The sequence below is a fragment of the Corvus brachyrhynchos genome, unplaced genomic scaffold (genome assembly GCF_000691975.1).
Source record: "Corvus brachyrhynchos isolate BGI_N302 unplaced genomic scaffold, ASM69197v1 scaffold83, whole genome shotgun sequence".
In the NCBI taxonomy this organism is placed as follows: Eukaryota; Metazoa; Chordata; class Aves; order Passeriformes; family Corvidae; genus Corvus; species Corvus brachyrhynchos.
In genome coordinates, this window is record NW_008238464.1 from 7,898,311 (window position 1) to 7,924,512 (window position 26,202).

At 36.3% G+C, this 26,202-nt stretch overlaps 1 protein-coding gene across 5 annotated transcripts in view; it reads left to right on the top strand.

Annotated features, from left to right (window-relative positions):
• The first annotated feature begins 354 nt into the window (after positions 1-354).
• The window catches only part of ANKRD10 (ankyrin repeat domain 10), a 31,307-nt gene continuing 5,459 nt past the window's right edge, over positions 355-26,202 (top strand). For 2 of the 5 annotated variants that reach the window (XM_017736984.1, XM_008635870.2), the window contains exons 1-3: positions 355-523; positions 8,713-8,804; positions 23,289-23,524. In XM_017736984.1, the coding sequence (XP_017592473.1) occupies positions 359-523; positions 8,713-8,804; positions 23,289-23,524 (493 nt within the window). In that variant the 5' untranslated portion in view covers positions 355-358. Of the gene's footprint in view, positions 524-1,568; positions 1,815-2,930; positions 3,404-8,712; positions 8,805-23,288; positions 23,525-26,202 lie in introns of all 5 variants that reach the window. The other 3 variants (XM_017736985.1, XM_017736986.1, XM_017736987.1) reach the window with 3 other exon arrangements.

Here is a 26,202-nt window from a genome sequence, read left to right on the forward strand (position 1 = left end):
TTTCTTTCCTGCCCTCCCACCCTCTTAACAAAAGTGAATTGGATATCTCTTGTAGTTAGGATTGAAGTATTTATGTCCTGTTTTCCTCTTTCCTGAAAATAAAGGTGAAATTCAGTTTTGGAGGTGAGAATTAAGTGCTTTTCGGGTATAGTCTATGACTAAATGAGGGAGAAGTGAAGGAGGAGGGAGGAAATCCCAGATTTCATATTCTGTCTTGTTTTTCATTTATCTTACTTACTAGATACTAGACTTACTGGTCTTACTAGAAAGTTTAGCTTTTTTAGGTTTTATATATTTATTTAGCACATGCTAATTGTCATAGCACATCTGTGTAACATTTTTGGTTTTATTTTCCCTCATGTCTTTAAAGCTGGAGTGCCTAATGCAGTTAGTAAGAGCTGGAGCTTCAGTAAATGCCAGTACAACACGTTTTGCTCAAACACCAGCCCACATTGCTGCTTTTGGAGGACATCCACAGTGCCTGAATTGGTTGATTCAAGTGGGGGCCAACATAAACAAACAGGTATGGATTCATGTTTATTTCACGTATGCATATAGTTTTGGAAGGAGTGTCTTGATCCCTTTTTATGACATGTATGATCCTTACATTAACATACAGACACTTTCTTTTTGACATCAGCTGAAGTCAGATAACTTAATGATCAGTTATAGACATTTTACATGGCAGTAGAGATAGAACTAATAAATGTTCTTTAAGCCCCTAGGGGTTTTGAGGACATTTGTTTTAGGAATTGACATCTCGCTACTTCTTGAACAAAATGGTAATGTTGCTTTGGTGTTGGCAGCATTAGCAAATACTCCGATATTGTAGTGCTGCTGTAGGGGCAAGAAAAAGACTGGTGAGGAGCACAATGCTTACTAAATATGCTAAGAATTGAAAAATTTACAGTTACCCACAGAGCCATGAGACCTTTGTGGTGCTTCATGATTTACTCGTACATATAACTAGTAAGGTCTGCCTTGATTTATTTCAAGGTGCATCTGGTTTTATGTTTTCCTTTTAGATTATTTCTAAAGCTTTTCTAGTAACTTTCTGAAAACAGATCAGAAACATGTACTTTACTAAGAATGGGTGATTAAAAAAAATTTTTTTGCTTTCTTTTTACTATAATTTTCATTAGTTTTACTGTATGTAATTTATTTGGTAGCAGAGAGTGCATTAATATAGCAAAATTCCTGCAAAGGACTGTTGTACTCTGGTACAGTAACAGAATCAATGCTTAAAATCTATCATGTTTTTGAAGAAAATGTTTGAAGTACTGAATGAATCTGTTGTGTATGCTGGGCATACATAACGTCCTTTTTAATGGTAATCAAAAGTATTTTTAATATACTATGAGAGTAATTAATACTACAGCATATGCTGTTATTAAAAGCTGTGATAAAGCACAGGTTCCATAAAATGTCTGGCCTGTTAAACCTTGCATCATACTTCCCTTAAAATATTTAAGGGCCAGACTGTGTTTTCTATGCAGTAGAGTTAAGCTAAGTCTGCTGAAGAACTTAAACATTTGCATTTCTAGAGTTTGGTTCTTTTTTTTTTTAAGCTGTGCAAAAATAAGAAATGGGGAAGTTTGTGTTGAGTTTTCAGAAAAGAAGTCTGGTGCATTGAGAACAGCTGTGAGACACCAGGAGAATTGTAGAAACAATGAAGGTGACTGGATGCAGAGGCTATAGATCGCATCTTCTCCTTGATACCTGACAAAAGTAACTTATGCAATAAGTTATTGCTGCATAGTGGTAGAATCTTCAGAAGAGAAAATACAAGAACTATAAATGCATCTGGAGACCAGGTAAGAATGTAAAGAAACGGTGATTAGAGAGGAAACATGGCATGCACAGAATAAAGATACACAAATAACTGCTAAATGAGAAGAGAAGAATGAATGAAAGTGAATGAATGAGAAGAATGAAAGTTTCCAGCTATGAGGATAAAGAGAAGAACTGACCAGTGAGGTTGAAATGGAGTTGAAGAACAAGCTTGATGTCCTGGAACATGATGAGGGGGAAAAAATCACATGTAGTAGATGAGGGAGGTTGTAGCAAAGAAGAAAGTAGCAGCTAGCTCCCAGAAGAAGAGGAGAAGAGTGTGGAGAGGTCTCTCCATGGGCTCAGGGCAGCATGCAGATGACTAAAAGAAAGCAGAAGGAGTATAATATGCAGTGTTAAAAATGGGCAGGAGACTCATCCAGCTTAAAGAAGTCACTAAGGCAAGCCAGTGACTCAGGAGTCTATGTTGATGGCTTGTTGCCAGAGCAAATGGTCCTCCACATTGTCAAGTTTTCAGATAGTGGTGATAGTATCCTATAGACTTCTAAGGGCAGGTAATGATAGACCACAGATACAAATATAGAGGCTACACTGAGGGCTGACACTGTGAGTGCTGTGTATGTATTTCATGGTAGGCTCAAGTTACACATGAATGTAGTAACTTCTTTTTGTCCCCACAAAATACTAATTGAACATATTACAAGAGATATTTTAGACTCAGTTCAGTGATAAAATAAGATACCTCTGGTTAATTGAAATGGTAGTGGAAACAAAATAGTCTCTTAAGTTCTTAGGATGCAACTGGTCAGTCACACATCGATTTTCAAATGCACAGGCACTGAAAGCTAGGCAGTGTGCCTTGGTGATAACTAAAGCAGAAAACTTATCCCACAGATAGTTGGAATGTTTCATAAATGGCTATGTAAAGCACAGTGCATGCTTTGCTCTCCCTACTTCCCTCAGCTGTTTATTGAATTGCAGTCAAATTCTACTGTTCTTGTTTGATATGAACTCCTTAAATGACCTCGGTTCCTTATTTAACTTGCCAGCACTTTTAGGTGATCATCTAGGGCTTCCACCCACACTTTTGAGCTTTTGGAGCACTATTTCCTGATGTGTATTTTGTTTATTCCTTCCAGCTCGCTGACTGATGCTGTACTCCAAACAGACATAGTCACTGGCTAATGCTTGTGTGAGGACAAGTGTTCCATGGACACTGGATACAAAACACATGCTGAGAAAGATCTGGGAATGCTTGATATTTAAACTAGTAAACTTTTCCTTCCAAACTGACTTCTGGTCATTGGCTACAGACTAACCCTTCACTTCTGGAAAAAGAAAAGGATAGCTTCTGAAAAGGAATCCACTCGAGTCTCTCAGTTTTACTGTAAACCTCCGGTACTCAGTAGAATTTGCATGCATGCTTTCTCATATCTGCCCTGAGGTATTGTATTGTAGCTCATGCTGCCTGCCCTGAAGTTTAGGAAAACTTTAAAATGTCTTATCTTGTTGCTGGTGACAGTTGCCCAGGACACTTCTCAGGCAACAGCAATGAAGGACAAATGCTGAAAACTGCTTGTCCCAACTGTACTTTGCTCCCCAAATAAATTCTGTGAGTATATCCTGTGATGCCCAGCCCTCTTATATAACTGTATGTGCTGGCTAGAATCATATCTCTCTCTCATCAGTGGGCAGTTCCTTCCCCCCAGGATTGCCATATAGAAATGCACAGGAGGAAAGATGACATGCCAAGCAATGGTCTCTCTGTTTCTACCCAGCAGTGGATTCAAGAGAGTGTTGTACTGTTTCTGATTTTTTTTTTTTTTTTTTTACCTCAGCGGGCAGTGCCTGCTAATAGTTCTTAGTAATGTGACTCAGGACCTGCATTTGGCTGCCTGCCTGCTCTAGTTCACTGTAACAGTGCAAAGCAATTATCCTGCTACTTTTCCTGAGGATTTTTTTCTGATGTTTATCCTTGTCACAACACAGATTGATTCTGGTCTGTTGTACATATTAATGTCAGATAATAACAAGTACTTCCTGATTTAGAAAACTATTAACTTCATTTAAGTATATTTCCCCTCTAGCCTCAGGCTATTAAACATTTCTATTGTATGTTGCCTTTGTTGATTGGCCAAAATAAGTGTTGTGTGGCCTGTCATAAAGAGGAGGGAAAAGAAATACTGCACCCTTGCAGGGGATGCAACTTATTATTCATGCAGTCAGTTACCATCACCTGGCAGTGGTGGCAGATAGTTTTAGGATGGTTAGACTGCCCATAGTAGCAAGAACTGTGAACAGGCTGATAACCTTGGTGGGGAGGAAGAAAACATACTTTTAGTGTATTACAGTTTTTATTTTAATCAACAATTAGGACTAAATCCAGATCAAAAGATTCCATCAGTTCTCATGTGCTCTCAAAAGCCTTTTTAGCAAAGGAGGAAAAGTACTCAGTGTTCTTTAGTTTCTACTTCCTAGCTTCTGAAAGGGTTAGGGTACTGGTTCTAAGAAATGTAAGAAATGAGTAGTGTTTGGAAATGTGATCATGTAATAGAGCTTGAAATTCAGTCAGTTGAGTTAAGGAATGGAGTTCGTTTATATTTCTTATCAAGTAAAATAGGGCTTCTGTGTCTTAGTCAGGTGTCAATACTAGAAGTATTTCGGAAGTGTTTGCATAGTGCTGAGGTTTAACCCCAGTAGACACGTAAGTGCCACACAGCTACTTCCTTGTTCCCCCCACCGAGTGAGGTGAGGGCGAGAATCAGAAGGGAAGTGTGAGAGCTCAGGGGTTGAAAGACAGTTTAACAGGTGAAAAAGGAAACATCCTGGCAAACTTCTCCCCCTGCCCCAGTTTTACTTGCTGAGCATGATGTCATATGGTATGGGATAATCCTCTGGTCCATTTGGGTCAGTGGTTCCAGCTGTGCCACATCCCAGCACACTCCTAGCTAGAACATTGGTGTATTAAAAACGCTTTGCTGGTCACAAATCCAAAACATCTTACCAGGTGCTATGAAGAAAATTAACTGTCCCAGCCAAAACAGTACACACAGTTCAAAGCTTTCAGTGTAAATGTGTGTGGGAGCTTTTTATCTTAAAAATAAATACCTGTAAGTAAGTTGGTTTTGGTTGGGTGTTTGGGGTTTTTTTTTTTGTTTTGGGTTGTCTTGTTGTTGTTGTTTTGGCTGTGTTGTTTTGTCTTTTGGGGGTTTTTTTGGGTTGTTTTTGTTTTGTTTTGTTTTTTTGATAAATGGAAGGAATGTAAAGGTACCAGTGAGTGAAATCAATTGAATCATATCCAGGGACTTGGAAGTTGGAGAATGAAATAGGAAATGTACTCTGAATTCAACTGGACTATCCTCAAGCCAACAGAACTTGGGGTCCCAAAAAGACAGACAGAGTAAAAAATTGCTTTAGACTGAATTGAAAAAATACCCATGCATGAAAGAGGCCTTGGAAGGGAGTTTGAGCAGAGTCTTTAATCAGTAGAGGAAATGTCTTTTGAGGTTAAGCAGCATAGTGAGGAACTGCAAACTGATTAATCAAGCTGAGATAGATTTACTGATTAAAGCCAAAAAGAAAAAGACTCTTCAGCCACATAAATAAAAAGAGAATAAGAAAGGAAGCTAGATGTTTATTCAGTAAAATGGAATAGAAATCAAAGGTAATCTAGTCATGACCCCAAGCTAGAGAGGACTGCCCTTGTCTGTGTGAAAGGGGTAACCATTCTTTCCAAGGGGTAGGAGGAAGGCATTCAGCAGTGAGTTGCAAAAACTAAATGTGTCTGTGATGCTTCACGAATTTTTTGCCATTTCTTCAAGAGCACTGAGCACAAAATATTTAGTAGCCACAGAAGCAATCAAATGTATTATATTGAATGCTAAATTAATGATACTTAATTTGAGTTTCTACTAATTTATTTATAATGCGTCCTCTAGATTGTGAGACAAGTTTGGGCTGTTGGTGCAGTGTTGCAGCAGAGGGACAAGTTCTGCTCTAGTTGTGAAAGGCCAGTACAAGTTATTGATGCTTCCTTTCCTGGCATATTACTACAAAAGGCGCAAGCACAGATGGGAAGTGTGAACAATTTAAAGGATTATGAGGTGTTATCAAGGATAATCAGGAATTTGTAGATCCTCTCAAAATAAAATAACTTCCTTTGCTCCACATAGCTAAAAAGGGATAGGGAAGAGGTGTCTTACACATGAAAATGTGTTGGCGGGCTAGACCCTGAACAGCTCTCAGAAGCTTCTTGGAAAAAAATGTTACTTTGTTTTTCTGTTGGTCACATTCATTCCAGTTGTTGAATCAAAACAGAACTGTTCTGAGATTCAGAGTACTTTTTGTTTTTTCTGTATGCATGGTTTTGGATGCATTGAAAAATAAGTAAATTTAAAAGCCATCTTTCAGTGGGATATTTTTTTTTTCCTTTCAGTCTAGCTCATAATCCAGAGAGAATTTCTGAGGGGAGCTAGGAAACTGTTTCAGTGCAAATATATTTGGCCCCTTAAGAGAATTTCAAAGCAACATGATAGTAATGGTGACTGAAATTTAAGTGCTGTAATTAAAAGGAATGCCATAAAAATCTAAATCTATGTATTCTGGCATTTTCTAAGTATTTTCTGAATTCCTTAGCTTTAGGCACATGCTTTCCTGGGCCAGTGATTAAAAGCAGCCCTTCTCAAGATATATATTCTCTTCTGAAATACTAACCTCTTCTGTTTGGTGATGGAAGTGGTAGCTGCTACAAGCTTAGCTCATTCTTCTAATGCAGTGTTAAGGAGTCCTTTTGCAAAGGTCTTCTCTCATCCTTTTTGTGTTTCCCCACAGCAAGACACCATAATTTAGTTCTCTAGGTCCTACTGTGGGCAGTGTGCCAGGTTTATGGGCTAGGGAGATTTTGTTATCTTTGTCATATGCATGGCCAACTAACCCTAAACTGAGCTTCATATTGAGTTATTATCTTTTAACTTAGGGTTGACCTTGTAGATACTAATGCTGACCAAAAGAGGCAAATCACTTACTTTCTATACTTTCACCACTTTAACAAAAGGGGGGAGGGGAGGAAACTGTAACAGAATGATGAATTGAAGACAGCTTCTATGATTAAAAAACTTATTACACAAAGAAGATTTTTTTTCTGGATAAATTAGTGTCAAATGAATTTCCATGTATGATAGTTAACAAAATTGTATCCTCTCTTAAACTTCTCTCTCTTTCTGTTACTTCATGGAGAGTTATAAATAGAAAAAATTGCATAAACTTCATTGGAAAGCAGTCTTCTATTCATCAGCTGATGGCATCCACTTTGGAAGAAAGGCTGTAAAGCCCTTTTCTAATCTCTAAGGCATTTGCTGCTCTTCTGTGTCTCCAAACTTTGTCAGCCTCAACAATTTTCCTTAGTTTATAAGAAAGTAAACTTTGGTGCCATTATTGTTCCCTCCTGGGTGGCTAGGTAGTTCAGTGTTTGGTTGAATATATGTCTTAAGCACTGGTAAGCTGGTTTACCTTCAGTGAATTTGTAACTTCTTGTAAAGATATTTTACCATGAAATAAAATTGTCAAGTAGAAAATTGAGAACACATACCTCATAATCCAAAATTCACTTTCAAGTTATACTTACATGGTCTAAAAGATAGGATTAAATTTCTCAAAAGCTTGGCAGACAATTTAGGACACTTAGTAGCTTCTAGGTAGTATGATAAGATAACATTTTGAATATATTCACATTTCAAGTAGAGATGAAGTGTGGAGATAGGTGGTTGTGTGTAAACACTGGTGAATCAGTAAAGGTGCTGTGTTAAATTTAGTAGCTAGTGTTGATATTTTAATAAAAGGAACAGGGAAACTAAACTGAGGCACATACAGTTAGAACATGTTTAATATCTGGAACAGACTAGTGAAGTCCATCAAAAGTTTGGAGAGAAAGAGAAGGGGGAAGAAAATGAAACAAACAAAAAAAACCCCTTGCTACACTGGAAGTGTTGAGGACTGAATCACATTAACAAACTAGTAACAACATTTACTTGTACTCCAAGGCAATGTTTCATTACAGATTCTTTGTGATTCTTAATACTGATGGTTAATTGCAAGTACTGAATTTCCTCTACAGCCTGTAGATCATGATGCATGAATTTACCTGCTGCTTTTTTGGATTTGTAAAATAGATGTAGATTCTCTGTGTTACCTAAGACAGCTAGTGGGGAGGAGTTGCCTGAAAAGCAATATACTACCCCGTGTATGTTTGCACATTATGCAAAAAAATTAAATTATTGGATGTGCTGGTTAATAATAATGGAATATGAATGGACAAAGAAAATTTAAAAAGACAAGTATATAGGATGTGAATCAATGTGTTAGAGTTGGGAGAGATCTGGCCTGTCCTATAAACACGGGGCACACCTCTGTTACAGCAGAGCTCTGTGTATGTGCTCCTCTCCTGCCGAGTACTGATGGTGCAACACTCAAGGACTGAGTCAGTGTGTCAGCAAGATCTGAAAGCAGCACAGTCCCACAGATTCAGCCTTGCTGCTCTCAGGTTCAAGAGGACTTGCTCAGCCCAATGTATTGGGGAACAAAAGTGCCAGGAAGTGAAGGTGTTAGAATAAGTAATGTGTTATGGTGGTATATGTTGGGAGGGTTAACCAGTTTTGCTGAATATGAGTCTGCTGATTGCCTAGTTATTGGATAAGGCTTACCATGTGAGTTAAATGCCTTTAGCATTATTTCTTGCTAAATGCCTAATGTACCTGACAGCCAACCACAGACTTTAAAGTAATGATAAAGTACCTGATGTCTTTGCTAGCTAGTAATAAATGCTGCTTTTATATATCTGCTTTCTTAATTAAAGTCAGTAATGTAATTACAAGATTTTAATTTTTAAAAAGATTATGCTTGACAAAATGTAGTTTGTCTTTGCAGGATTATGTTGGTGAAACTCCTATTCATAAAGCAGCACGGTCTGGTAGTATGGATTCCATAAGTGCCCTTGTGGCTCATGGTGCGCAAATAGAGTAAGTGAGGTATTTTTTTTTGTTGTTGATTGTTGTGTGTGTAGCTGACTAACTTAGATTGGTAAACATAGGTACTAATTTCAGAAAGAAAAGTCAAAACAGCAGACACATGATCAAAATAATAATGACAGCTAGACATGTTTAACTGTAATGAAACCTAAGATGCTTAGCATGTCTAGTAGTAAAGTTTATTTTCCTTAAATGATACCATTGTGCTACATAAGTATTGCACTTATATCTGATATGTTAAAATATTTATCATGCTTCTGTCAGATGACCCCAAACTGTACACTTTATTCAGCATGTAGTTATTTTTTACAAGAAATCTACACCTTGCACTGGTGAATAAATATAGAAAACAATGCAAAAGCAACATCAAGTGCAAAACAGCAATTCACACACTCTTCAGCATTAGTTTAATACTGTTTGTTAGTGTATTGTGTATTTGCCTTGTTAACTTTTTTCTTTAAAGGTTTATGTACTGCAAAAACATTCAGAAAAGCTCACAAACTTTTGCAACTTACAGCATGGACAAAATGGATGCAGTTTTCACCTAGAAATGTTGAGTATAAGCTCTATGGCTTATAAATAATATCAATACTTTAGCAATTTGTTTTAATTAGAACTAGCTTTATTATCTTAAATGGTAACTAGTTACTGTATTTTAACCTGCAATATGAAACTTCGAAATTGTAAGTGAAATAAGATCATGTAGTTAATTTCTTGTTTTACCCTTTGGTTTCCATCTTACTGTTTTTGTAATGCTGCCTTGATAAATCTAACATAGAATTTAACTCTTTTAGTGGTATCATAGAGTATTTGGGAAATATATTACCTTTTAAGTTAACAGTAGTGAACAACTTGCTTTGTATGAAGAGATTGCTTCATAGAAAAACTAAATAAGCTGTCTCAGTTATTGACAAGCCCATTAAACCAGTCATAAATGTATAACTTCCCATTTTTTCACTCACTTTTGGATATTTTTAAGATAAACTTGGAATTAAATTTACTGTGGAATTGAGCAAACCTTAATTATCATCATCAATTAGTATGTAATCTTGTGGTTTTTGCAAAGCAGCCAACCAAAAGAGAAGTTGTGGAACTGCATAAACAATGTGAAATGGGTGATATCTGTCTTTGACCAAAGCTATTTGCAGTAGTAGCAGTGTAGATTTGTAGCAGTTTAGTGAATGGGAAATACTTCGAATTCTCAGTTTTCTAACTTTGAATTCCATCTATGTTTTAGTAGATTTGTCACAAGTTTTATAGGTAATTAAACATCAGGTCCTATCATGGGAATGGTAAAGTCAGGGATGCAAATGCAATAGGCTTGTGGAGCAACCCATGTTTAATCATTTAGAGGATAAAGACTTGGCCTTGTTACCTGAGGGAGTTAGCTATTGACTGATAGGGGTGAGGATTTTTTTCCTTAAGAGTCCAGTTTCCAGGTTCAGTATGTTAAATTAGGCCAAATCCATATATGCTTTTGACACTGGTTAATTTTGGGTCATCTGGTTTTGAAAGCTGGCCCCTATTAATGGTTATGTCAATTCCCTGGTTTTTGTAAAAACTTGAAAATGGAGATGCTCTGAAAGTTTTGATTCCTTTATTTTATGGCTTCAGTTAGAAGAAAAGGAGAGGGGTTTTAGCCATATATTTGAGTTCTAATTTGTATATATTAACTGAGATGATAATTGACTGTATAAGACCAAGGCAAGAATTTTATGAAATACAGAACTAAGCACTGACTAGAACTGAAGTGCTGATCTGTACTGAGGATGAGTAAGTGCTTTTTATTTTTACCGGGATTAGATCTTCTAATCTGTTTTTTTCTTTATTTCTTCGTATAGTTCATGGTATTCAAGTCTAGTTTCATAAGGACGAATGGAATACCCTTTGTGACTTCAAGTAGTCAAATATACTACTTATACATGATATTTATAATATAAGTCCAGAATGGTATCACCCCTAGTTTTTTATAGCAAGTAGAACAGGGATGCTAAGATTTCATTATTACACAAGCACTAGTAACCAATAATGTAATATTGCAAGAAATGTATTTTTGTTAATGAGTGGTTATTGAGATACTGCTGTTAAAATGAAGTAACTTGGGCTAGTGTAATCTTGTTATTAGTGTTTACCACGTTTCTACTTTATTACCTTCTTTGGTTATATTGAAAGCCAAAGAATATTGATAATAGTCAAGTTAAGGATCAAAGTAAGAATTTTAGTTTTAATAAAGTAGCCTCACTTGAATTTTTCGAGTTTACTATATTTCAGGCTTGTTAGTGTATTGCTTTTACAGAGAAAAACAGTATGTTTCAGTCTGTAAATCTCATTAAGCTGTTGCATTGTTTTCCTAATTGATGAGAGAGAATTTGGGTCTCTATTCCTGTGTAAATTTTTAATATTAAAAAATAATAATTGTACCCTAGTGAAAATATTTTGATTTTTTTTGTGGTATTTACCTTCTCATTTTAGCTGAAGCATATTCTGTGCACAGTATGTCCTACAGCCATAAAAATGGTTGCTCCACTAACTATGGTATTCATGGACCCTTGAAGAGGGGGAAGCAGGTGGTCACAATGTCCTCATATGAGTGAAAAGGTTTGCTGTGTAACTGACTTTTTAATGTGGATAGTACCTTTTAAAGTATCCATAATAACTGCTGGATTTTCACTAAAAGGCATATTTATGCAATTTCTGTATGGTTAATTGTGTATTATTTATCTTGGTGACAGACAAGTGTTCACAGCTCTTTGTGGAGGAAAAGCCTTCTTGGTGCCATGTTTTGTTTTGCTTTTTTGCACTGTTACGTAAATGCTGTGTATTATTGTAGTTACATAAATTGTATCACAGCATATATAAAAATACAAAATTCATCTGTAAACACAGGACACTGTTGAATCAAAAAAAAAAAGAAGCAAATGCAAGCGTTGATTATCCTGACTTGAACCTCTTTTTTTCATGTCCATTTGCATGTGGTGCACTTGTGCATTGTGTCCACTTATTTCTGAATAAAAATTCTTCTGCAACTGTCATTTAAGCAGTTGTGTATTCCTTAATGTCTTGATTTAAAGCTAAGAGGGAAGTTTCAAACACTATATTATCCTGGGATAGAGAGAGGTGTAACTTGTGGAATGGGGTGTGTGTGGCTTGGTCTGCACCCATCCAATTGAGCTTAAATTCTTGTTTGCTTAGGAGTTTTATTGATCATGATATTTGAATAGTAGTGTAGAAAAACTTTTTATTTGCCTGCCAGAAATCTTCCAGTTTTAGATAAAATTGGGTTGTATACCATGGCAGAATGTTATGAGACCCTAAAGATATAATTTCCTTTCTAGTTTAATATACTCTGGTATCGAGGTTTGAGTAGAAGAACTGACATGCTGGGATAAATATACCAGTACATCTGTTTCTACCAGATGACAGATTCATGCTGTGATGTTGATTTCGTTCAGGCAGACACTTCAGCCACTTTCTCATTAAAGCTGTCTGGCATTCATCTGAGTGTGTAAATTCAATGCCAGAAGTGTCCTATCGCTGATATTAAGTTTTTCAGCAAGACTTTTATTCTCATTCTTTGACAGGGACTTAATTTTATTTCTTTTCAAATTCATCTGTTACAAACTGCCTTGTGTTGTTTAAAAAGGCAGCATGAATTTCTTTTTTCTTCACAACTGCTCTCCATCCTTCATAACAGAAGTCTGTACACTGTGGTTTTTTTTAGTGCTGCTACATTAGCCCTTTGTGAAATTCTTGTAATATATTTCTATTTCAAGTGACCATTCTTCTGCTAGCTCAGCTTTTACTCTTCTCGTACTTTTGAGATTTCTTGACTTTCTGAAAATCAGTCACCTCCAGTGAAGAGACAGAAGAGGAGCGATGTGTCATTTTGATGACAACACAGAAATTGGCCAACACAGAAACTGGCCATTCCTTTGTGATGCAAACCCTCGGTTCCTTTTCAGACTGGAGGGGAAGCTTACATGGCCTGTTCTCTTCAAGGATCTCAGGGTTCAGAAATCTCCTGCCTTAGTTTCTGGATATCTTCCTGATTTCTTAAAATCTTAGGAGCTGAGGGTTTGTAATGTGTGCTTATTTTTCTTGCCTAGCAAACTTAACTACCAAACTTGTAATACTGAACTGCAGTCCATTTCTGGTGTTTACCTACTTGTGAAGTGCCACGACTGTTCATCTTTTTACTTCAGAAGCTGTATAATGGCATGGATTCAGTGTAGAAGAACCACTTCTTCTTTCCTACAGTCATTAAATTAACCTCATCTTGAGAATAATGTTTCAGGTTCTTACTGATCATTTGGATTTAGGTGCTTTTTCAACAGAGAGGTTCTTATCTGTTAATTAGTATATTAATGCTTGTATAATCTGTTTCCAAACTCAGAACACTTCATATGCATTCTTTTTGTAAACCTGATTGCCTCCAGATAGCAGTTAAACTGCTGGATTAATTGCTATTGCTGCATTATTAGGCATTGCTGTATAGTTAAGGGAAAAAATGTGGCAGTTCTTGTTTAATTGTACGTAACAAGCATTTTAAGGGCCATCACTGTAGTACTCTTGCATTGACCATTTTTCAGTGTAGAGGATACACATGTTGGAATTTATTCTGCCTTTCTCATTTAATATAAATTCTTATGGAACGGCAAATTCAAAGTGGCATGTACATTTCAGTGGTAAAATACTAAATCTCCTTCAAAAAAAATCTGCAAGTAAAGTTTGGTAATTTCTTCCATGTTTGGTTTCCTGTTTGGTTGCTATGGTTGTAGAAGTGCTTGAGGTGGTTTGTAGGAGCTTGTGGTTGTGAAGTAAGGCAGTAGTTTGGACTTAGTCTGAAGAAAAGATCTGGAAATACCAAAGCAGAATGTATATGCATGGATACCTGATAAAAAATGAGAGAGGCTCAGTCTTAGAGTAAACCAGTGTGGAAAAGGGTTGTTCTCATGGATACAGTCATTCCAAATAATTGCAGGAAGCTGAGGCCAACTCGTACCACTGAATTCCTGTTCAGTTTGAATGCAGATTATTGGAGGTGGAATAACAACTGTGATTAGTGACATCAGTTTGAAAATAGAGCAGAATATGAGAGGTTCTGCTTTTTATGAGTAAAGTAAAATCCATCATTAAAGCAGTGATACTTAAGACCTTTCTGGAGCATAAAGAGGAAGTTCACAAGATACATGTGAGGTTGATAGGGTAGCTTATTCATTAGTGAGAAGCCTTATAGCGCTGGTTTCTTGGCTTTTCTTCAGTCTAAGAGAGCTGGGTAAAGAATATGGAAGTGTTACCAAGACTTTTATATGCAGATAGCTCAGATTTCTGACAGGAATGTTTGGGGTTTTTTGTTGGGATTGATCTGTCTTCACTTAAGATATTGTGCTAATGTTCACATTGATGTGTGCATTTTCCCTTCAGATAGAGATTTTTTTTTCTCTCTCTTTTTTTTTTTTTTTTTTCTCCTGCAAGATAAGCTATTCTGTTGCTATTCCGGCAACAGAAGCTTGGGTACAGTTAAGTCAGGTGGAGAAACCAAAATGTTACAAAGTGGAGCTTGGCCAGAGTTAAATACAGTGAAAGAACCAATTATATCCCAAATATAATAGTCTGATTCGTTCCGATGGTTAGTCCAGATGTCAGTGGTGGTGATCTGTAGGGGTGCTGTGCTTGATCAGGCAGTAGTTTTTGACTAGATATGTGATGAGAGGATTGTTTATTGCAATGTGTGCTCTAGCCTGCTGTGTTGATTTGGTTTTGTGTGCTGATCTAGTTGGTGTCTTTTCAGTATAGTTGTTCATAGGTCAACTAGTACCTAGTAGCATCTGGACAAAAAAACCCAGGAGGTAGTTGTGGCATAGCCCAGAGCATGTTCAGGTTGGTCAGAAGAGTTTTCTAATATGTGTCAAGAACTATTGGTTACAAGATGTGTATCATTGCATGGAGGCTTAACAAACCCTGGAAGAGCTTTGATAATTGTAACTTAGAGAAAATATCACTCTTCAGCTTCATTCTGTTTTGCTTGATTATGCTTGTATGAGATAAATTTTCTTATAAAGGGAGAAAAATCTATCTGAGTTGGAAAAACTTTTTTGTGAAGTGCATTTAAACTGGTTTTATGCACTTCAGCAGTTCCTTAATCCAAAAGATTTTGTTTGTTTGAGTAAACACATCAAGTTATTTTTGACACCAAAAAAAAAGTGTAGTTTGATAGTGTCCCTCTCTGTGCCCATTATGGGAAAATAATGAAACCATCTTATACCTATAGTCCTTTTGTTCTTGATTTTTTTTCCCTGCTTTTGGCACAAAAATACCTTAAAATTAATTTACCTCTTTACTTAAGTTTTATTTCCAAACTTTCACTGTCCATGCTTTTTGTACTGAATAGCTTGAACTTTCTTCCAAGTTTGGCACATTGGAGAGAAGCTTGCTTCCTTCATTTCTCTAATTCTAAGCTATCTTTGGGTTTCAGTTGCTGTGTTGAGGAGAAATAATGTCATATTATTTGCTACTAGAGTCCTCTTGGTAGAACTCTTGTGTTGCAAGCTGTTTTGTCTTTTCAAGTCAGAGTTTGCACTGAACCTGTCCTCAGTAGTTATCCATGACACTTTCTTCATTGTTAGCAACTTTATTTGCAATTCTTGCTCTGTTTCTAGAAACATGAAAGCAACAGCAGTGATAGTTCTCATTGCCGTAAGGCTGGCGAAGTAACTCTTACATTCTCTTTGTATTTAAAGTGGCTGCAGTACTGTAAAGACACTTATTCAGAATTTCATTTTGCTAGTGATCTAGGAAATATTTTCATTTTAATAGGAAAGGTCTTTCCTGTTATGCTGTATTGCAGTCAGACTGTTGTTCCAAGAGTCACCATGATCTTCCATACCTTCCCTTTGTGAAGGGTTTTTAGGAATCACTTCTTAAATAATGAAATATGAATTTAAAAATATTGTTGCTCGTACCATGCCAAGTCAGGCCTATCTTGTTCAGGGAAAAGTTTACTTGGAAATGCAAATATTTTTTACAAAAGATGCTGAAAATGAAGTGGACTGTTTGAAGTCTTTAGTAAAGCATATAAACAGGAATACAGGTACAACAAAAAATCCTGATGGTGATGTTTGTGGTAATTGCAACATCGCCTACCATGGTTAATGAGTTCTTTCTTCTGCCAGTGTTTGCTCAGTCAGGAGTTGAAGTATCGAGGAGCTAATTACAGCTGCATAATTCAGAGTGAACCTTGATTTTTATGTGGAAAAAGTGGCTTCACAAAGCAGAGTCCTTCTGTCCAGTATGTTCCTCTTGTTATGATTTTGGACGATGTTCACAGGAACTCTACCACTGGTTTTAAAAGTGTAAAATAATTTCAGCTGCCAAATGCTTTGTTGTGAAATAAAAACTTGGCACCAACTTGTGCTTTTGTAGATGCCCAGTATGTAATTCTAGCATGAATTTGTATAGCTGTCCCCAGCAGTAACACACATTTGTTTAGTTAAGATTATTTTTCTCTTGGTATCTGGAAAAAAAAAGTTTGAAACAATTTTATAACTTCCGTATTTGGACACCAAAGGGTTAAAACACTTAAAGTTTAGTATTTTAAAATAATTTTGCTTTAGAAATTTTAGACTAGTATACTACTGTTTATATAGGAAACAATTTTTCTCACTGTGGGCATTTTAGTGTTCTGATCTTTTTTTTTCTCTTTCTTCTTTTGTTTTGTTTTAATCCTTGTATCTGCTAATTTTTGTATAGGAATAGCTACTAATTCTTTTGAGATACAGCCTACTAAATTTAAAGTAATTGAAGCCATGAGTTGACCGGTAACTTTAATCCATTCTATATAAATTTCAGTGAAGAACTGAAAAATTGGTTTCAGGATGAAAGTTATAATGCTTTTAAAGGCATAAAAGGCTTAGTATCTTGTTGTTAAGGTGGTCACATGACAATGGCTTACATATTGAATAATGTGCTACCGCACTTTATGTATGTTAATGTACTTTTAATCTTAATGTTGCCTGCAAATATGTGATCCCTTATGATATAAGTTTCCTGTTTATGCACCATTGCCCGTTTAAATCAAACAGAAGATTCTGAAACTGTAAAAACTACACATGTCAATGTTTTACAGCTACGTAATTCGAATTGACTTGATTTTTTCAAGTAATCCTAGAAAGGGGGAGCATTCCATATAGAAACTGCTGAAACTGCCACAGGTGCTTCTCCGAAAACCTTACAGTTGTGGCATTGAATGTTCAGTATCGCTTCCTTTCTGCACACAAGGCATACTGTTGAGGTATTTGTTGCGGTGATTGGTTTTAATGCTAATCTAGGAATTCAGATATAGAATCTATAGATTTGCATGCTTTGCTTACCCTAATTTACAATTATCTACATTTTTATTTGTAAACTAACAATAGATAAGTTGAGATCAGTAATTTTTAACAGATTTTACATTGATATACGAAAACTGTGGTTTATTTTCTTAGATTGTCGCATGGCATTAACAAAAACACAGTAAGCTGTAGGTGCTGTAATCACTATTTCAAATTAAGCATTTAGATTTCTTTTTCGTATATGATTTTCAAAAAGATTGCTGACTTTTTGTAGCAAATGTTTGTTTTGTTTTTCAAGGTATGTGACATTATAAGTTGAAGATAGTGTATTTCTATGTTAAAAAGACGTAGAAATCTACTTGCCTTTTTTCTGCCAATGAATATGAAAAATTAACAACTAAAGCAACTTAGAAGCAATTTTTTTTAAAGTAAATTCAATAGCATTTATAATTCTATATGAGAAGCACAAGTCTTTGTTTTCTTTCCACAGATCTTTCAAAGAGTAAATTTTGTAAGTTACGCTGAAGTAAATCTTCCTTGCACAAAATCATTTTTAATCAATTCTAGATTTTGAGTTGGTTTCTTTCTTTTTTACTTTCTATGGCTTAGCCATAGTGGAAGTGTCTTGAATATTTTTTAAAAGCTTGCCTTAAATTTTTTCCTTCCTTTAGTAAACTTCTTAAATTAGATTGAAATAATAAACATTTCCTCCTAAATAAAGTGAATCTGAAAGTTAACTTCATGTTTCTGTACACCAATCCTGTTTGGCCAGATAATGCACTTGTCTCTTGGTTTTGAGCAACAATTGAATTACACTAACAGCCAACATTTTTGAAAAAGCATTTCAGAAGAAGGAAATACCTAAACTCATGCTTCATCAGTGTCCTCTTTATAGCTGCTTTAACTGGATACCAGGACTCTCAGATGAACTGGGCATTTAGAATGGGAGTTCAGATGATGTCAACCAGAGGGAGAAAAATGAATACTAAAAAAAAGTCCTCTTCATGCCAAGATTAGTCGGTTTTGAAGACTGCCTGTGGACATCACTTGACGGAAGAAGAAAAACATGTTTTAAATGTTGTTTTAAGCACTGTAGGTCTGTGAATAAATGCATATGCAAAAGTCAGAGCATTAATATATCAGTGTGCATTTTGAGTTTGTTTATAAAACACCTGTCACTACAGAACAATGCAAGTGTCATATGTCAAGAAACTTCACAATCACGTACTCATCCCTATTCAGAATTTCACCAGCTTTTCTTGTGGATTTTTTCTGTCTAGAATAACTTTATAATATGAAAATATATCCTTCCTTACATTTGGCTTTCTTCTTTTGCCTTGGAGTTAGCATCTTATACTTCTGTACTTTGAAGAAAACAAGATGTTTTTATTCCCATCTCCTGGATTTTAGCCTACAAGAAGGCTGAGGGTAAATAATACCATGCTTCATGATTTAAATTCATTTCTAGTAATAATGGAAACAGTGGATAAACTATAGCAAAAAAATTTTAAAATGCTGCTAAGTGAAAAAAACCTGAACAGGACTCAGTCATTTTTCAAATACTTGAATTGCCTTGGAAAGGATGCAAGGTATGTGTTTTCTAAACGTGGAGTGAACTGATTTTCGGACAACTGCCTTTAGCCCTGGGCAATGTTAAGTAAGGAATTTTTCTTCTGTTTGTCAGTTCATGCTTTCATGTATGTTCCTGTCTGGAGCAGGTGCCAAAAAAGGAATTATATTTTCAGAGCTTCTGTTTTCAGTGTCCTTTCTTCAGTTTTTCAACCCGTTCGTGCAGCTGGAGTGACCTTGAGAGTTGTCTTTAGTTTTTGACTTTTTTCTTTTTTACTGGAGAGAGAAAGAATTTTTTGGAGCACTGCTGTCTGATTTGACAGTAACTATGCCACCCTCCAGAAAATTCTGCACTAAGTCAATACTGTTTAATAAAGGCTGACGAAACATAAAACACATCACTTTTCAGGACTTACTCTGCTTTTCTTATTTATGTCTTCATTCCATCCTTACACACCTTCCTTGCTGCTGGCTTTTTCCTTCATAAGGAATTCATTTGAAAAATGCAGTGTTTGTAACTTGTTCTTTGGCTTGTTTCAGTTAGAAGCCTAGCCTAGAGACAAACCTTGAATAGAAACATAAGTTTGTCCTTAAGTTTTGCATCTATGACATGAAACAAGAAGTTTTTAAAAAAGAGCTAACAACAACAAAAGCCCATACAAAACAAAATGTAAAACCTGCTAGAACTTTCTGTACTCATTTTTTAATTCTGAGTAATGCAGTTGCAGAAATAGAGCTGTCATATTTGCTGTATGATTAGCAGTAACAAAAGGACAGTTTGCCTGAAGATTTAATATCTGTGTTTTGAGTTTCTTTGGAGCTTCCACTCTTTCAAGATGTTTAGGATAAAAGATCAAAGCTGGTACCAAAGGGACTTTTAACTTTTTTAAGAAGTGGAGGATGGGTGGAAAAGATTGGTTTTTTTCAAGACATAACAGTGAGGTAATTCTGTCCATGCTGTCCACTGGTTTACTTTTTTTTCCAGTGTTTTTCTTTCACAGCCCAGGTCTTGAAGTTACTTTCAGTTATAATATCCTTTACCAATATTTTTCCTTTATGTCAGCAGGTACGATAAATGAAGTACCTTTCAAGGGACACAATAACTGAAATAGTTGAAAATTTACTTGAATATAGTGATTATCTTTGAGTTTTCTCCTTGTTGATTTTTGTTTCATTTTCTTTCATGTCATAGCCATTTGACACTTTGTAGCCAAATGAATCACATACTATTTCTCCTCCTTTTAACTTGATAGTCAGTTCACATATAATTGCAGTTCATAGCCAAGGGCTGACCTAGGGGTTGCACATCAGAGGTTGAACTCCTCTTAAGTCTTATGTGTGGTCGGAACAGTGAACCATTTCTATTTTCATCTATATAATCTAGTCTGTCTACAGTAATGACACTTAAATTCTTAGCTCCTGGGATAAGCTGAGGCAGACGCTTCACTGTCAGACATGGGCAGCATTTGAGGTAGATCATACACTGCAGGTTTAGTATTAGATGTATTCTCAGTTCCTTGTAATTACAGCTATAACAGGGTGGTTCCACTCCAAGTCCAGATTAACACTTTTAAAGAATGGTCTAGTAGCTATCCAGCTTTTTAATTTATTCAAGTACTCCAGGGTTTCTGGAAGGACTGTATGACACTTTTTCTGTTACAGACTCAGAATCTGACAATATGTCTAATTTACTTTGAAAATACATAAAACTATTCCAGTCTGGTTAAACTCTGTGATACCTGTTAAGAGCATTTTCTTTCCTATTTTGTTCCTACTTACATTAGCCTTTTTTTTTTTTTTTTTGATTGCTTGCATTTAGTTATGATAGGCTGATATAGCACAGCTAGCTCTTGCTGCCTTTTGTGTTCCCACTGACAGATTTTTTCTTCCTAGAAAAAGCTAGAAAAATCAGCTAAAGAAGTAGGTCTTTTTTATCTTTCTAGCCTGCTTTTGAGAAAGTGACAGAAGGTTTCTGCAAAATTTGTCAGCTTTTCTTTTTCTTCTTCCTGTTAATACTGGAATGCAAGCCAGTTTAATGGAAATTTGAAAGTATATGAAAGTCCAATAATCATGCTTTGATTAATTGACAAATGGATATAGAAAAGATACTCAAATTAGTGTTCCCACGGTAAGTGAGCAGGGAGAACTTAACAACTGTGTTATCTTCCATAACATTTGTGCAAAAAGTTTCTAGTAATCGAGAGCCTGTAATCTTATTTTATTAAGCTTCTTTTCTTTTTTTTTTTCATTGCTAGCTTGATAGGCTAAATTCAGATTCGCACATTTAAGAGGGGTGTTTCTAAACTCACAGAAGCAAGAATGTTATATCCAATAGTCTTGAGTCCCTTGGAAACCTATGCAGTGCTTCCAGAATATTTCTGTAGAACAAGCACATCTTTGTTTACCTGTTTAGAGTAATTTGTTCAGGAAGAGGTTAGGAATGGGAGAGATCTATGAATAGTGAAGATCATTGCATTTTAAAATTTGGCAAACTCTTTTTTCATTTCTGGGAAATTTAGTTTTTCTTTCCCAGAGTTTGGTCGTGTAGCTTTACACGCTTTGATCTTTGTTTGTACATCTCCAAATGCCTCTGGCATCTTATATTGATGTTCCTTTGGAAAATGGTGACTTAACTGTAGTCTTTTACAGTCAACTTTTCAAAGCAGAGTTAGTGTTCAGTAGTACTTGCTAAATAATAGAATTACTGACTCCTTGAACTTCTATTAAATTAGGTGGCCATTCAATACTGTATTGGTTTTGTCATTTTTATCTTTGTGTAACTTTATTTATTTTGCTATTACTTAGATTTCTTTTACTGTTCTTTTGGGGCTCGCAAATTTAAGAAAGGTATCGGAGAACTGAGCTTTTCTTTTTGACCAGAACAGATCTGTTAAAATTTCTATTTCCTAAGCTGTAGTTTCATTGTTCTACATCCTTACGCTGCACAAGTAAATTAGAATTACTAAAGGAGTATCAAATGTTGCTTAGCAGAGATTTGACTGTAGAATTTCTGATATCATAGACCACTCTTAAAATGAGGGGAAGAGACCCCTCTCAAGATTCAGCAACTTTTATACTCTGAAACTTTCTCCTGATGCTAACTTTAATTATCCTTTGTTCATATTAATCCCATTTGTATACTGCCTGCACTGGATGCACAGAACAGATTATTCACTTTGCAGCTCTTCTGACTGATACCACCACCTCAAAGTTTCACTTCTTTTGACTAACTAGGTTTTTCAGTGTTCTGAAGTCTTACTTTCTAGACTGCTCTTGACTGGTGTTCTGTGGATTTTCACTAGAGGTCCAAGTAAATAGTGACTTAGAATAGTGTAATATAGAATGAAATTACCCTGGTTTAGGTTGTGGGTTTTGTGACTGTAGTATTTTGACGTAGCAATTTATGGAAGTAGTCTTGCTGTAATAGTTTCTAAAGATTTTCTTATAGCAAATAAGTTACAGTGACCTAGGAAGCAAATCTGGGCTTTGTTCCTTGATTTCTTCTCATGAGCTGGAGTTTGAAGAGAATCAGGTCTATCAATCTTCTGAATTCTTATTCTGTTAGCTGTTCTGTTTCTGGATTTTTAAGTAATGGTCTTGTCTAAACGACTGAAGCCAAGAAACAAAAATTCCATTTTTCTGACTAGTTATGTCTGTCTGGAAAAATAATAGGAAAGATTAATTGGCATCTTTTGCTTCACCATCTAGTTTCGTCATTCCTGGCCCTCTTGTCTCCACTTCTGTGCTGTTCCTTATGAAGTTAGCCTAAATTGCTAAGCATAAGGTATCCTGTATGTTTGTGTAAGTGCATGTGATACAGCACTTTCTCAAATTAAACCTCTACATCTCTACATATCCTCCCTGATTTCATTCCTAACCTCCTTGATGCACTAGAATATGCAAAATCCAGTGCCATTCTCTTGTGCACAGAAAAGTCTTAGTTGAAATTACCAAAGCAAGTCCTAGTACTTATGATGTCACACACTTTGAAATGAGAAACAAACCAGAAACAAAAGTATAAGCAAAGCATACCTAAGTATAGCATCTTTATCTATCTATCTTTTACTATATATGTATATATTTTGTTGTTAGGAAGAATGGTGATGTTGTTGTTACCTTAGAAACCAGAATGCCATGGACAATTGCCAAGTCATGTTAAGTTTGTTTTGAGTATTTGATCTCTTGCTCAAGTTAAAGCAATAGATTTCAGAATAAACTGCAGAAGATGGTAAAATTCGACACTTAAATTAGTCTGAAGTTTATGTAAAGGTCAGCTACTTCAGACTATTTTAGAATAAAGCATTTTGAGAAGTTTAAATAGGAAGATGGTTTAAGGCACATAGTATATTGATTTTATTTAAAAGTGTATTGTCTCCCAAATTTTGCTTAGAAGTGAGATATATGTGCAAAAAGTTAAGTTAGTTATAAAACTAAGATTGATAACTAATTTCTTAATGGAAAATTTGCTAAGTGTATGTTTTCTCTCATCACCAGCAGATAGATAGTCAGTAAGGGCAGCAGCAGCAGCCAGCTAGCCTGATGAATGAGTGTAATCCAGTTTCTTTGTATTGTACAGCTTGAGAAATGCCAGTGGCCTGACAGCAGCAGACCTTGCACATACCCAGGGCTTCCAAGAATGTGCCCAGTTTCTCTTGAACCTCCAGAACTGTCACCTGAATCGTTTCTATAGCAATGGCACCTTAAATGGGGTTCATCAGAATGCAGGTCCCAATCCATTCAGTGGTGGGACAAGTCGAAAGAGATCCTTTGAAGATACGGAGTCTGCTGGAGTAAAGAAGGCTAGAACAGAAGGTGAGACCCCAGAGGTAAAAGGGATGGGTTGATACTGTTGCTGAGAAAGGAAAATAAACGTTTTAAAGCCTTTTGGAGTGGATGTTGAGTATTATTGACAAACTCACATATCTAAATTACATATTAATACAAGAAGCAGATTAATACAATTATTCCATGCTGCAAGATCCCAGTTTTTCCTATCATCATCTTGGCGTGTTCAGAAATTTCTATTTCCAGAAAGTGCTAAAGCTGTATGATGCCAAGAATATTTACGCAGAGGAGTAGGAGCTGAAATTAGCTTCTACTCCTTCCTCAGTTTCTTCAGCTTTAGGAGAGTCAAATAACATTCCATGGATTCACAGAGATGCCCAGATGTTCTGATAATTTTCTGTTCAGGGATTAATTCACAGTTCGGAAACTGCTAGGTAGGGTGGATGGAAGAAATTGAATGCAGAAAGGTTTCTCAGATCTAGAGGGGTTATGTCTGTAAGTTAACATTCTTTAAGTTTCCAGGATTGTTTTCCAAGGGGAACTGCTATCTTACCAGAAGGGTGTTAGACTAGAATGAACCTTAAGGTTTCCTATCCAGCCTTGAATTGAGGATACTGCTTCTTTGCCAGGAATAATGGAGTAGTATAACCTAAAGATACCTTTTGGTAGCTCTATGTAGAAATGTGTTTTTACATCTTAGGAACACCTTGAGTAACATGATTAAGGAGAATTATCTTCTTCCTTTCTATTGGTCATCCCACTAAATTCTTATTAAAAACAAGGGAGTAGTTCTGAACTCAAACCTCCTTTTTCCTAATGATGCTAAAGGATGCTTTTCTTTAGCATCAGGAAAGGGACTTTGTAGGTCTTCATTGAAGACGCTTTCTAACATATGTGACTTTCAGTGAGCGAAATAGAATGGGCTTTAACAGTGCTTAATTCCAGATAGCAAGGGCAATTGAGACCTAAACCATGTTTTTAAATATGACCTGGGTAACATAAATCACATTGATATCTACTCTAGTATTTGTTCAGTACTTGCTATCCAGATGCCATTTTGCCTATAGCAGGATCAGAGACCATAACTGGGTACTCCATTGCCAGTCATAAACAGGATATGTTGCTTCATGTAGCTAGTCTAAATGATAAATTTCATTATGGAGAAGAGTCCCTGTGCAGTTAAATATAAGACTTCAGGAGTAAGTATTTCCCAGGTCGCTACATAGGATAAGAGAACTTGCACTTACAAGTGCCCATAACAACTACAGAAAGGTGTTTTCAGTCCATTGATCTGCTACCAGGAGGCACTACCTGAAGTCAGGTTAATTTATCTTGCATTTTGAAGAGCTGCTCCATCTGAATGTTCCTAAGCAGCTGTCTCTTTCAGTCGATAGGCAGCATTTCCCCACCCCAGGAGGGGTGGCACTGGGCTACACATGTTCTCTCTTTTGCCATGAAGTAGCAGTATCTGCATTACCTTTCGCTGTACAGAGCTGGTCCAGTACCTAAATTAGATTGAGCAAATGGACAATGCTTGAAGTGAATGAGTGCTCCTGAGCAATTACAGAAATGTTGGAAAAGGAATTGGAGTCGGTAATTTTTGAAAGTGTTACCGGTATGACTTCTTAAGACCTTCACAAACAAATGCAAAAGCTTTGCTGCTTTTGCTTGAAGGTGTTTGGAGTAACTAAGAGACGCATCCCAGCTGCGGAAGCTGCAGTTTCTAATCTGACGTGTTTGCCCTCAAAGACATCAGCATCAGTAATAACTATTGCATCGATGTAAAAAGTCTGTTGCACTGAGAATGAGTCACTGTTCCTGAGGCTTTTTGGTAAACAACAGAGCTGAGTAATGAGGTGGTATCAGTACATCTTTGTGCTTAGCTGGCCTTTGTAAAGAATAAGCCCAATTTTGTGTTAATTTTAAACTTACTAAAACCACACTGGTCTGTTGTCCTTCAAACTCTATTTGCACAGGAGATTCCAGATGTTCAGAGAGTGAAGGCAACCTGTATTTGCAGGGAGGAGTCAGATTTTGATGGCCATACCCCAAATCAGAACAATTCACTGCTTTGAAAAAAACTACTTGCTGTGACAACATACGTCCCTTACAAGAACCTGTAAGCACTAGAGTTGAGAGAAGATAAATGCTTAAGGTGTGCTGTGCCCTGGAATAACTAAACTGGGCAGTGGATAAACATTACTTGCAATTGTTTATATGCACACAGGTCTATCTCCTAACAAGTCCATAGTATTAAAAAAAGGCTTAAACCTCAAAATTAGGCAACGCTGATACACTGTACACTGTGATAAAAACTAATTACTCAAGTGTAATTAACAGAAGTAAATTGGTGAGCACTCTCAGGATATATGCCAAATAATTTTTAATTTTGACTTAAAAACATAAACTGGATGTTATGTTCATTTTTCTGAAATCAATCTCAGAAATTTCATCCTGCTTCCTGGGCGGGTCAGCAGAGGGTGGTGCGCGGGTTCAGAGATGGTGATGATGATGATGCACACTGGGCCAACTGGACACACAGCTGTATTCATGTCAGTCCTGATCCTGGCCCCTCTAGTCCAGCCCTCAGCAGGTTGACTTGTGCTCTGTGCTGTGTGTGCTGCTCACAACCAGTGTCTCAGTGTCACGAGCCTCAGCACAGATGCTTTGGGTGTTCTGTGTGAGGTGTGATGGAGGGCATTCCT